Below are 14804 nucleotides of genomic sequence, written 5' to 3'. Positions count from 1 at the left end.
TTTTAACTGTCTGTCATCTATCATCTAAATATTACCTATATATTATCTACCTATCTATCATATCTATCTATCTCCCTATGAACTTCAGCCATTATATTTTTTTCAGCATTTGAACATTTCTTATGGAATTGATAGAGAGTTGAAATGCCAGTGTGCTTAAAATGAATAAACATATATTTTAAATAATTCCTTATATTTCATTAATAACAGAATTCTACTTTTACTGTTTAATATTGCAATACTTTATGATCTACGCATACGCTAGGTCCATTTTTTCTAGTCATTTTGGATTATTTATGCTCTTGTGATGATGGAACATAAGGAGATAATTTGTCACTTTTAAAATATACACAATATAATTACTCTGTTATATGTAAATATAAATATGCAAAAAATATAATTTGTAAAAATTACATTATCATATTCTCTATTACTTAAAAACTCTGCATTTGATGCAAAACAATAGGAATTCATAATACATTTATTTATAAGGTACTCTCTATACACTAGACAGTGGATTAGATATTAAGATTTAAATTTAATAATACTATTACATTTTTCTTTTTTTAATTTATTTATTTATTAAGGATTTCTGCCTCCTCCCCTCAACCGCCTCCCATTTCCCTCCCCCTCCCCCGATCAAGTCACTCTCCCTCATCTGCTCGAAGAGCAATCAGGGTTCCCTGACCTGTGGGAAGCCCAAGGACCGCCCACCTCTATCCAGGTCTCCAAAGGTGAGCATCCAAACTGCCTAGGCTCCCCCAAAGCCAGTACGTGCAGTAGGATCAAAAACCCACTGCGATTGTTCCTGAGTTCTCAGTATTCCTCATTGTCCTCTATGTTCCGCTAGTCCGGATTTATCCCATGCTTTTTCAGACCCAGGCCAGCTGGCCTTGGTGAGTTCCCGATAGAACATCCCCATTGTCTCAGTGTGTGGGTGCACCCCTCGCGGTCCTGAGTTCCATGCTCGTGCTCTCTCTCCTTCTGCTCCTGATTTGGACCTTGAGATTTCTGTCCCGTGCTCCTCTGTCTCTGTCTCCTTTCATCACCTGATGAAGGTTAATATTCATGAGGATGACTATGTGTTTGTCTTTGGGTTCACCTTCTTACTTAGCTTCTCTAGGAACATGCATTATAAACTCATTATCCTTTATTTATTGCTAGAAACCAAATATGAGTGAGTACATCCCATGTTCCTCTTTTTGGGTCTGGCTTACCTCACTCAGGATAGTGTTTTCTATTTCCATCCATTTGTATGCAAAATTCAAGAAGTCCTTGTTTTTTACTGCTGAGTAATACTCTAATATGTATATATTCCATACTTTCTTCATCCATTCTTCCGTTGAAGGGCATCTAGGTTGTTTCCAGGTTCTGGCTATTACAAACAATGCTGCCATGAACATAGTTGAACATATACATTTTTCAATAGTTAATTGTTGTTCCCTGAAATTCATAAAACAAACAAAGGTAATCAATCAAACAAAACATGGCAAATAATGTATCAAAATTATACCAGTTTGCCTTTAAAATACCAAATGGTCAGTACTGTAAACTTACACATAAGTAACACCATACAACATATTAGGTTTTATTTATGTATTCAGAAATTTAAGTGTATATACATATGAATATAAATATATATAACAGAATGATTTAAAATCATGATATATGTATAGAACAACGTTTAATAAAATAATGCCATGAATTTGAAAGAGAACAAGAAGAAGTGTATGAGAATTTGGAAGGAGTTAATGGAAGTGAGAAATGATTTTTATATTTTATATTATATTATAATCTCTAAAAGAAAAGAAATATTTAAAAATTTTAACCTTTCAAAAAATATTTGTCATATATTCATCATCTAGTACATAGTTGCTGGACTCTTCATGCATTCTCCTTGCCAGAGCTGTAGTAAAAACATACCTTCAACATGCCAAGAAAGAGGTAACTCCATTAACCATGAGTAGCAAAAGGAAGATTTCTGATGTGTTGATATGTAAAATGAGTGTGTCTCTTCAGAAACAGCATACATGGATCTTTGCAATGACGTCAACTAAGGAAGACACACATAATGATTATGCCAGTTTACATGTCAAAATGGGTGCGGGGATTTCATAGATTCTATATACACATTGGCTAAGAACTAAAGATAGTACATAGCTGCTGATTTCTGACAATCACTTTTCTTCAGGGATGAGTCCTCTGATAGATTATCTTAACACAAGTAGTCAGCCCCAACACCTTTACATGTGACCAGAGCTATACATACACATATATGTACATATAGGTTGTAACAATATTAATTACTGGAGAAGATTTGAGACAAAGTGTAGGTGGCTACAGGGGGACTTAAAATAGGGAAAAGGAGATTCAGAAAATAATACAAATATAGCACTCAGGTATAAAATTCAGAAAACTCACCTTTCAATAGTTTTAGGTTTGCTGGATGGGTCAAAAACAGACATTAATGTTAACGAATGAAGCAGCTCCTTCAGGACAAATGGTTGGAAAATAAAGTAGAATGTTATATTTATTGCTTGAATAGTACATGAGGTCAAAAATCATTATAAGTTTAAATACCTCATGCTGATTATGATTACATCATGTGGTAATTTCGATATGAGTATATAATTGAACTTTAAAAATTCTATTTATTATATTTTCAAACTTTGTTACTTATTTATTATAAATATAAAGTTATACTATATAATCATTCTATTAAAGACACTTTAATTTGTTATTTGAACATAAACATTTTAAATATTTAAACAGGAAATACTAGAGTATATTATAAAATAATGGTAAAAACAAAATTTTTATTTAATATTCAGAGGAAATACTCCTAAATACATAATATGTGTTTTCTAAATTCCTGAAGTATTTATCAATTGAAAAAATGTATCTTGTAAATAACAGGTGTTCTGGTGTGGAAAACTCATTTATAAATCTCATCCAAGATTGAAGGTTGAGGTGCATTAATACTACCAAAGTTTGAGATTAAGAAATGATTTATGAGAATTGTGCAAGAGAAAATCATGTTGAACCTACATAACCATTTATCTGACAGATCAAAAGACCTTGAAGAAACTGAATTATTTCTGGTCATGATATAGATGAAATCAAAACGTGAAAGTTTTTAGAAAAATAAAAGTGGAGGAGAAAATGATTTCAGGAAAAAAATAACCTGACATCCAATTTCTGTTTACCTGTTCTTATGTTTATTCTTTTTGTTCAATGTTTTTAATTTGGTGAATTTCATACATATACAGTTAAATATGATCATATATACCCTATATTTTCCTCCAAATTCTCACATACCACACAGCAGAGCCTTTGATATCCTCCCGTATTTTATTTAATTAACCCACTAAGTCCACTTTTAACTGTCCTTGTGTGTCTTGGTTTGTAGCCATTCATCATAGCACCCACCACTGTCCACATGAAAAACAAAAAAGCAAGATATTCCCTCTACCACCAACTGTCACCTGCAAGTAGCTCATCCATATGGAATGGGAACTAAATGTCATCTAACCAATCTATGTCAAAAATTCCAGCTTGATTTTGTACAAGATAGTTTAAAATATGCAGTTCCTGACCCCCTATTTTACCCTTTAATTTAAATACTTCTAGAATCTCATTAAGAATTAAACTTGTATTAACCAATTTATTTAATAGTACATTCACCCCCAACTTAGGGGACTTGAAGAAGCTTATTATGTTCTTTCTTAATAACTTTTAGTAAATTACAATATCTTCAGTAATCATAAAACTTTCACACTAAAGTGCTTTAGTAAACTTATAGGTAACGTGATAAAAGGATCCGGGTGGAATCATTTTACCCATTTAGCTTCAAACAAAACTGGGGCGATTCTTCGGGGTTCTATTTATTAATTTAGAGAAATGCTCCATGTATTTACCAAGTTGAATTTCTGTTTCAGTTTTCTTTGGTTCCTGTGACTTTATAATTATGGTACTGTTAGTTTTAAAATGCTCCTTTCAAGGAGTTTTGTGAATCTCCAAACGGCATGCTCTTGCGTGGCAGTGTGCTGTAATGATGCCTACTTGTACCAGATTTTTAAAACATGTCCTGAATCATGCTGCTTCTCTGGCACTTATGGATTGTAAATATTTGAAAAAAGAAATATGTGGCAGAGCAAAACTTGTTCTAGTTTCACATATTTAAAGGGAGACTTGAAAAGTCTCTAAAAATAATATTAGTGGAAAGATGAATAATGCCATAACAAATAACCCATAATTTTAATGAATTCATGTGTAGTAGACATTCTGTGAATTCTTTTGACTCCTCTAGACCCACAGAAGCATCTTTTCTAGTTGATAACGTCTATTCACCTTCCCTATCAATAACAGCTTTACTTCGCTTCATGTTGTGTTCTACAGGACTGCCAAAGCTGGTTGAACAAGGAACCTATTAATCTCATTCTCAATCTCAATGGAAAAGAAGTTTAAATCGATAGGAAATTTGATTATGATGGGCCAGCTGCCTTTCTATAATTAAAATGAGTTAATCAATTAACTCAGTATTAATTCTGATACATGACATTTTTATTTTTTAAATAAGAAAATATGTAAAAGTTGTAAAATTTTACATCCTACCCCCGTTCCCTCTCCCTCCCTCCCTCCCTCCCTCTTTCCCTCCCTCCCTCTTTCCCTCCCTCCCTCTTTCCCTCCCTCCCTCCCTCCCTCCCTCTTTCCCTCCCTCCCTCCCTCCCTCCCTCCCTCCCTCCCTCCCTCCCTCTTTCCCTCTCTCCCTCCCTCCTGTCTACCTCAATCCCACCCACCATTCACTCCTCAGAGCAGGTAAGTCCTCCTTTGGGGAGTCAACAAAGTATGGTGTACCAAGTTAAGGTAGCGCCAAGCCCCTCCTCCTTATTGAAGACTTTTTATTTCCATTGCCAATATTTTGCTCAAGAGTTTTGCTAGTGTGTTGAAGATATTTACAACTAATTCCTTGCAATATCCTTGTTAATTTTGGTCATGTTCTAAAACAAGGATATCACAAGCTTTCTTTTTGTTGTTGTTCTTTGTTTGTTTTTACCAACTTCTAAAATTTAAAGTACTTGTAGTTTTGCATTGAATTTATTATGAAACATAGTTTTTAATAGAGTTTTATTTGTATTGATTATGGAAGTTAAAGTGCAATAATAATGCTAAGAAAATTTAAATGAAGCATTATCATAAAAGTTTATGAGGCATACTATGAACTTTTAATAGGCATAACTTATGAATTGATAGAACAAAGCTAATAAGTATATTCATTATGTCAATCATTCATCATTTTGTAGCAGAGTATTCAAAATTTTCTCCTGATGACGTGATTCGTCAACTATAGCCTTTACCTGTGTACCCGAGTCACACAACTTCAGCTTTCTATACTACTGTCATTTTGTACTTACTGGCAAACATTTACCACCACTTTTTACCTTTCATGTCTCTAGCCTCTAATCACAATCATTTTATTTTCACATTGCATGAGGTTTTTCTTTATTAGAATCTTCATATGAGTAAGAATTTACGACAGCTGTCTTTGTGAGCTCGCATACTTCTCTTATTGCAATGACTTTCCGGTTTACTAGTGTTGCCCAGTAAGATAGAAAGATTTCTTAGGTTTATTGTGGCTTAGTATTCTCGTTGGTAGATCACAAAACTTTTAAACACATTTTAATGTCCAACAATAATAAATTTTTGAATAAATATTTAATCAATATACTATTTTTGACACTTTTCAGATTCACTTACTTGATATTTTTATAACGAAAATTTATTTTAAGTCACATTTTAAGCCAAGAAAATACATTGTTTTCAATTCATTTACTGCTTCCTAAAACAAATAATTTTATTTAAAAGTTCTATGATTTTTTTACCTGATTTCCATGAACATATCTTTAAATAAAGTTTCCTAAATTGTAAAACTGGACAGAACTCTCTAGACCATTACTGACACTTTATAAACATCATCTTTCTGTCTCTGTGTGTGATTTATAGGTTGACAGCGACTAGTCACTCACTGACACCTCAAAGTGATTTGGATTCCAGTAGCTCTGAAGAATTCTATCAAGCTGTTCATCATGCTGAGCAATCATTTAGAAAGATGGAGAATTATTTAAAGCAACAACAGCTCTGTGATGTCATCCTAATTGTTGGGAATCGAAAAATACCTGCTCATAGGTACGGGCATGTCAGTATTGGAATTGTGCATATTTATAAGAGTTGTTGTCTAGCCTTCAGAATTTGGAGCATTATAGTAAGAAGGAACCATAAGTTTTCAGAGAACTTGGGTTGTTGTACTGTTACTTCACGTTGAGGGGAACTAACAATATAATTTAACTATTTAACTATTCATAAACAAAATAAATCTAAAGACTTAAAAATAAATATTCCTATAATAATATGCATACTTGTGTATACTATATGTCTTAGTGGTTAACTCTGAATTACTAATAATTCATTGCCGTTGCATTAAGAAAATAAATAAAAGCACTTTCACTCAAGGTGATTTAATGAAGAGCCAATCGGGATCTAAATTCTCTATTCATGCTCTCATGTCTTCTATTCTCTATCTGTTACATCAGTTTGAGTTTGTGACTGCCTGAAGAAGGTTGTCTTGTGAATCTGTCTCTTCCTTGTCCCTGTCTGTCTTTGTATATGTCCATCTTATGACTGTGTGCTGTTCCCTAACAGAGAACATCACTCTAACTGTATTGAAGATCATAGAAAGAATCCCATAGGGAAGGAAGATATATATATATATATATATATATATATATATATATATATATATATATATTATAGATATTTTCAAAGAGTTTTGTGAGAGATTGAGTCACTGTCTCCAACTGATCCCAACTGATCCAGAAAACAAATATTTTTATCAACCAATATTCATAAATATTGTATCATTTTTTTAATAATAGGTTTTAGAAAATTGTCGTTATCTTCTGTATTTTCTTAAGTCAACGAATGACACACATGAATTGATTGGGTCAGGGCATGAAAGAGTACATAGTAATACTGTAACTATGGTGTAGAAACTGACAACATGGAAATCCTAAGCAAGTAATAATACTGGTTGTTCCTTTGCTTTCTTAAAGGCACATAAAAGAAACAGTTGGAGTTGACAGAAGGATAGCTCCCTTACACCTAATGTTATTCTACCGTGTATTATGAACTATTGATGTGAGGTCCAGCAAAATTTCCAGTCCCTTAGAATTTAGTAAATATTTTCATAATAATGCATTTATGCATCAATGGGGAAACTGAATCCAATTCCATGTAGATAGCAAGAGAAAAAGGTGTTTTTCTTTTTTTTCTCCAGAAAATTAAGTCAGAAGAGAAAAAGAAGTTTTAATTTTAGATTTCCATGACAATTTCATGTAATATAAAGTTAATAAAAAGAAAAAAATATCCAAATGGTGAAATCTTTTCGATAGTATTCCTATACACTTAAAAATTAATCAGTATTGTGTGTATAATATCTATGAAGGGCAGATATGCATATCACATGCAGACACATTCATATACATACATACAAATACACACACACAAATAATATGCAACACAAATTTTTACCCATGATGAGAAATACAGTAATTTACTATGTCCAATTATTTTCAAAATATTACTATGAAACTGAAATGTCATTTACTAGAAACTAATTAAGAATAAGAAATGTTTGCCATTATTGATAGAAATGTATCATGCAATATGTATGAAAAATGCAAATAATTCTTAATCTATATTTATATAGAATATACTTAAAATTTTAGCTATATTTGTCAGGTTTATTTCTATTATTATTTTATCTGAATAAATTTGCTTCATTCTAATAATTAATTCATAATTTTATGTATATTTGTTTAAAAACACAAGACATTTTCATTTTTATGTTAATGTGCAAAACAAATTGAGAGGCAGATCTGAAAGACCAGATTTCCAGGGAAGTTTCAGATGGATTGTTCTAAGTTGTGTATCTGAAGTGTGTGGTGTCTATGGCAACAAGAACTTAACTTTAAAATCTGGGAAGCAAGTAAGGATAATGTTCTTTATAGCTTATGGTAGTTTCTAACTATATGGCCACAGTTACTTAGACTTCTAAAGTGTCATGATTTTGCACATACGTAATTTAATACAAGTCTAAGTTTCTTTAAATGGAAAGCTCTAAAGGGCTAATAATACCTTAGTGATAAATAAACATACTGAGAAGTTTGCATTTATACCATATATCCATATTTAAACACACAAATATACATAACAATTTTAAAAAGGCTATGAATTTGCAAGATAGCGAGGAATGTATATATGGGAGAATTAGGAGGGATAAATGCGAAAGAGGAAATGATGCAATTTTATTTTAATTTCAAAGTATTGTTTTAAAAATACTGACTTTATTCATGGTTTGATACTATGAAAAATACTAAGATAATCATATATTGTCATCAGTAGTTTAGGGTAATCTGTTATACAAAGAGAAGAAGTCAATAAGTTTGATTATTATTAGTAAGATGATGGATGATCATATACCATAAACTTCCAAGCTTATTCATAATAATAGGGTCTAAAGAGGGAAATGAAGGGTAGGTTGTCATGTATCTGTTTGAAAAATGTATTTATTTGATCTATCTAGTTATAGATTGATGAAATGATAATTTAAATGATAATAAGATGTTCATGTTTGACTGGGACAAGAAAATCTAATTCTATGATTTGAAATTCTGGGTTTCTATATAAATCATGCTGTGCTTTCAATCTTTGGATAAAACTAATATTCAAATTATTGAATTTCAAAAGTATATTTATTACCTATATGTGCCTTCATAAGCAAGCAGTATAAATAATTATGATTCCTTCCATCTTATAATGAAAGAAAATGGCTTATATTAAATAATTGAACTGTTTTCAGAGTATGGGATCTGTTAGAATTTAGATCAAGATAATCTCAATCCAAAAAATATATATTTTAATTATTGGCATATGAATTAACAAAAATACTTTTTCTTCAAAGAACATATTCTCAAACATCTAAGATTATGGTTAGAAAGTGAAGTAAAGAAGAAAGGAGAGAAATGCAGGAGGGAGTTGAAGAGAAAAGAAGTGGATGAGAAAGATAAAACAGAAAAAAAATTGACAAAAGCATAGTTCTTAGATTTAGTATTATTGGTGTTTAGATACTACATTCTAAAGTCTAAATTAGAAGATAATTTAATAATTTCATTATTTGAAAAATAAAACTCATTAATATTTCACATAATCTTATCATTATGCAAAAATTCTAAACACTTGAGAAAACACTAAAGCCAAATTCCGTAGGTTGTATCAGTCATATGGTAAGAGTTTATTCAATATTCTTCCATTAAAAATAATTGTCATGCCCAGGTGCGGTTGGTACATGCCTTTAATCCCAGCTGTCAGGAGGCAGAGGCAGGCGGATCTCTGTGAGTTCAAGTCCAGCCTGGTCTACAGAGCAAGTTCCAGAACTGGCTCCATAACTAATGAAAACCCCTGTCTCAGAAAAAAAAAAAAAGAAAAGAAGTAGAATTGTCATATCCACATAATATAAAGTCTATGTTTACAACACAATATGTTTGACCAATAATACTCAGTTTTAACCCAGTAGTGAATGATAGTAAATTCCTTTATCTACTTCAAGTACCTTGTGCCTCCTTCAGTCTTCCACAGAGATGGAGGATTTTCTTCGTGCAGATAGATACAGTGTGCTTCACAGAGTGAATTTTAGGCACTGGTGTATTAGTGCTTGATCCATTCCTTGCCTAGAGATGAGGAGTGTGTGGAGGCTGAAGGATGAAGTGCTCAGAGCATGAGGCTTTCAATGGCAAAGGATTCAGATCACTCTTGCTGGGACAATGGAGCCTTTTGGAAGAAATGTCTTGCTTCCTTTGGGTAAAGTTAAGACTAACCAGAATGTCTCTGCCTTACAAATAGGACATAGGAAAGACAGACAAAGAGAAGGTGAGTTTGTGTTGTATTTAAAGTAAGCAAATGGGTAATGCTGACACTGACCCAGAATGTCTCTGCCTTAGAAAGAAGATATAGAAAACCTAGACAATCAGAATGATGGTATTTAAAATAGGGAAAGGAGTTCAGGGAAACATGATTAAAAACTTCATTCATACCACCTGGAAGATTCCTAATGCCATAACAATCGGACATAAGAATAAGTGAATCTAAGAAAATTACCAGGCAGAGCACTGTGAATTTATTCTGAAGACAGTTAAATGCTGGTGTGACATTTGGCCATATTTTGAATTGCACTGTGGCAGAACAGTTAAATTTCGAATCATAGCACAGATTATTAAAGCGGTTCTAAAGAGTGGTTTTGCAAAAGCTAATATTAAGGAAAAGCACAGAAGTGCACTGCATTTGACAAAGAAAGGGTCAGGAGTAAAAGAAAGAGAAGTCACCGACTAAGAGGTAAAGCTGAGATAAGAAATTCACCACTGCTCTATAACTAAAAGATGGTTTTAAAAAGAGGGAGCTTGACAGTTTCAAACACCATAGTAAACTGAAGTGGAACATAGGAATCTTTAATAGGTTTGCAAAGAATTTAGTGACCCAATAAGAGATTTTCTCTCACTGATGCAATTTTTGCCCCAGATTCCCTTGGAGTAACTGCAGCTGAATAAACACATGTTGGGTTGTTGCCAAACATTAAATCCTAGACTCTAATTCAAATCTTCTGTGTCAGTAAGTCTAAGTGCAGGATTCATCTTAATATATGTCTATTGTGGAGCTGGAAAGATTTTCCTTGAGCTGATAGAGAAGATTTCATTTGATGATTTAAACTTGCACACTGTATGTCACAAAATATTTTGCTCTTCAAAATGTGACCTTCCTGTGTGTAAATACAAGCTGATTGGGTTTATGTTGAAATACTCATGCTTATAGAGATGTATTCAGATATTTATGGAGATAGCAATATCACTTTGATAAAACTGATCAATTATCACACATTTATTTAATTGGCTAGATTTAATATTTGTTTATTGCTATGCTTTTTAAATAAAATTAATTGTTATTATATTATTGACATTACTTTAATATGTAAGTATGTATCAGGTTTCCTCAGACTATCAGCCCCAAATCATGACATGGAAATTTTTATTAGTTATGAATGCTCAGCCTTATCTTATGTTTGTCCCACAAGCTCTTGTTACTTAATTCAAACTGTTTCTCTTCATCTACATTTTGCCTTGGGCCATTTACTTTTCCAGACTCTGTATGTCCTATTTTTCCTGCTTCTTCCATGACTTCCTGGCTGGCTGGCTCCCAGAGTCTCCCACACTTCTCCCTTATCCTCTCTTCTTCCTTGAGCCTAGATTACCTCTCCTATCTATTCTCTCTGCCCACCAGTGCCACCTATTCCTCCACTGCCTCACTATTGCCCATTCATTTTTTTATTAAACCAACCGGGTGTCTTAGAACATCAAAACAACACATCTTTATGTCATTAAACAAATGCAGCATAAACAAATGCAATGCATCTTTACATAGTTTAAGCTATATTCCACAACAGAAGAATGCTTTGCCTGCGTGTATGTCTTTACATTACATATGTGCCTACGATCTTCAAAAGTTAAAAGAGGACATCAGATTCCCTAAAATTGGATCTGTAGGTGACTGTGAGCTGCCGTGTGGATACTAGGAATCAAAGTCATTTTCTGTGAAAGAGTAGTCAGGCTCTTAACTGTTGAGTGAGCCAACTCTCTAGCCTACCTCTATTTATTATCTGCTAATGTTACATAACCAGATCTGGTGATTCTCCTGCCTTAAAAATCTCAAAATGTGAGAAAGTAGGCATGACCAGTTGGCATGAATTTAGTTTTTTTGTATCTTAACCATTTTGTCAATGTTTGAAAATATCAATATTTGCAAGTTTCTAATGCCCAACCAAATGCACGAAATGTGATAAATTTAACTGCTTCTAATATGCTAGTATCCTAAGCATTAATGTGAAACTAACGAAACTTCCAATTTTATAAATTCTAGAAGATGCTTCTTAAGTATATAATCACATTATTAAGATATTTATTTTTTTAAACAGGTAATGTATCTTTCTGTGCATGTTGTTTAACAACAGACCCTGAGTCATATTAAATAGAATTTAAAGAACATAGCAGGTGAAACTACATGATAAAAGTTTCAGAAAAAAATTTCATTAGAGTAATTCATTTTCCTCATAGCTTTCTTAGAGGTTAAAAAAAATGCCAAAATTCACCTATTCATGTGAGCACCAAAATGCATTCCGTTGATAAGCCCGTTAGTTTTATGTGTTTCCTTTTATTCATAAGCATGAAGTCTTATCTTTTATTTGTTATGTTTTACTTCTCTTTTTCTTTTCTTTTTACAAGGTTTCCTTAATCTACACACACAAACACAAACATAAAGCATATAAGTATTTTTATGTGAAGAACTAAGAATCTGTATAAGTATATTTTATTCCTATCTAATGTTATGGCTTTTTATGTCCCCTTTTTCCTATTTTTTTCTTAGGGTTACTATTGCTGTGATTAAACACCATGACCAAGGCAACTTGGGGAATAAAAGGTTTACTCAGCTTACCCTTTCATTACACTATTCATTGCCACCACCACAGCTAGTACCACCACCATAATCATGAAAGTAAGTCGGGAGAGAAAATCAAACAAGGCAGGAACATAGAAGAAGGTGCTGATGCAGAGACCATGGAGGAATACTGATTACTGTCTTGCTCTTCACGACTTGCTCAGTTTGCTTTCCCACAAAACCAAGGACCACCTGCCCAGGTGTATTCCCATCTAAAATGAGCTAAACACTAGTCCACTGACAACTACTAAATTAAAAAGCCCTAGAGGTTTGTCTGGTTACCCCCTGATCTCTTGGAGGTGTTTTCTCAATTGAGGTTCTCTCCTATCAGATGCTTACAGCTAGGTCAAGTTGACATAAAACTAGCCAGCTCTTTAGGCCTGGAACCTATCTTTCTATTGTATTATTTGTTTTTTTTTTTTTTTTTTTTGATCACCAATTTTGTGAGGTCTTTGTATATTTTGGAGATCAGCCCTCTGTCTGAGGTGGGGTTGGTGAAGATCTTTTCCCATTCTGTAGGCTGACATTTCGTCTTTGTTGACTGTGTCCTGTGCTTTAAAGAATCTTCTCAGTTTCTGGAGGTTCTGGAGGCCATATTTATTAATTATTACTCTCAGTGTTTTTGCTGCTGAGGTTATATTTAGGAAGTGTTCTGTATGCCACTGTGTTCAGGTGTCCTTCCTAGCTTTTTTTTTTTTTCTATGAGGTTCAGTGTGTTTGGGTTTATGTTGAGTCTGTGATCCATTGGACTTGAGTTTTGAACATGGTGAGAGATATGGATCTATTTTCATTCTTCTACATGTTGATATCCAGTTATGCCACCACCATTTGTTGAATATGCTTTCTTTTTTCATTGTTTATTTATTGCTTCTTTCTCAAAAATCAGGTGTTTGTAGGTGTGTTGGTTAATATCTGGGTCTTCAATTTGGTTACATTGGTCCTCCTGTCTGTTTTTATGCCAATACCAGGATGTTTTCAGTACTTTATCTCTGTAGTAGAGTTTAAAATCTGGGATTGTGATGCCTCCAGAAGTTCCTTTATTGTACAGGATTGTTTTGGCTATACTGGGTTCTTTTTTTTGCTTTTCCTTAAAAAAGCTGAGTATCATTCTTTCAAGCTCTGTGACGAATTTTGCTTGTATTTTGGTGGGCTTTGCATTGAATTTGTTGATTGTTTTTGGTAAGATTGCCATTTTGCTATGTTAATTTTACCTACGCAATGGCATGGAGATCCCTAAACAGAGAACTCTCAGCACACAAATCTAAAAGGGCTGACAGACACTTGAGGAAATGCTCAACATCCTTAGCCATCAGAGAAATGCAAATCAAAACAACCCTGGGATTCCATCTTACACCTGTGAAAATGGCCAAGATCAAAAACACTGATGGCTTTTAGACATAAGACAAAAGAAAAAAAAAAAAAACAGCCTACATCAGCCTACAATTCACAACCCCCAGAGAACCTATACACAAAAGAAGACCCAGAGAGAGACATACATAGAGCTAATCTACATGGAAAGTAGAAAATTATAAGATCTCCTGTGTAAATTGTGAGCATGGTGATCATGAGAGAAAGTAAAATAGGAGGGGAGCAGAGGAAAATATATACCTAAATAAGAACAATAAAAAGTCATTATAATAAAAATAAAAAATAAAATTAGCTGGCTAAAATTGTAATTCCATGTTGAGTCTGTGAGTAAACTTTTCTTGATAACCCTCAGAATGCATAGATTTCTAGTACATTACCACAAACTTTGAGCTACTTCTGTGCTGTGAAAACTTCCTTTTAACTACGATTCATATTATTTTCCTTTTATCATTATTATTTTCATATTATAAATAAAAATATACTGTCACATTTATTTCTAAATATATTTTTAAAAGTTATGCTTTCAAAAGGGATGTTGAAAGTAAATGAATGCTCTTAAGATTAATAAATATACAACAAACTATTAGAATAAAATATTTACAGTTTTGTTTAAAAGTCTTCATAAAACTGTGATTCTAATTGCAAATGCCAAACTATTCAAAATAAATTTGAGAAAAAAAAAACTGTACCCATAGAGGGGATGGAGAGATAAATAAAATTGCCTAAGGATATCATAATTAAAAAAACAATGTAAAATATTATTAAAATTTACTATACTTACACAAAACTGAACATGCCCTAAGTTTTAACTTAAAAAATGAATACATACCAGCCAGGGG

The 14804-nt window shown here is 32.8% G+C and overlaps 1 protein-coding gene across 2 annotated transcripts in view; it reads left to right on the top strand.

The window, feature by feature from the left end:
* The window catches only part of Klhl1 (kelch like family member 1), a 228833-nt gene that overhangs the window by 83402 nt on the left and 130627 nt on the right, over positions 1–14804 (top strand). For both annotated transcript variants that reach the window (XM_075949699.1, XM_075949700.1), the window contains exon 2: positions 6004–6186. In XM_075949699.1, the coding sequence (XP_075805814.1) occupies positions 6004–6186 (183 nt within the window). The remainder of the gene's footprint in view (positions 1–6003; positions 6187–14804) is intronic.

The sequence above is a fragment of the Microtus pennsylvanicus genome, chromosome 15 (assembly GCF_037038515.1).
Source record: "Microtus pennsylvanicus isolate mMicPen1 chromosome 15, mMicPen1.hap1, whole genome shotgun sequence".
NCBI lineage: Eukaryota > Metazoa > Chordata > Mammalia > Rodentia > Cricetidae > Microtus > Microtus pennsylvanicus.
Note: the sequence above shows the minus strand (reverse complement) of the source record. Positions and strands in the feature narration are given on the sequence as shown.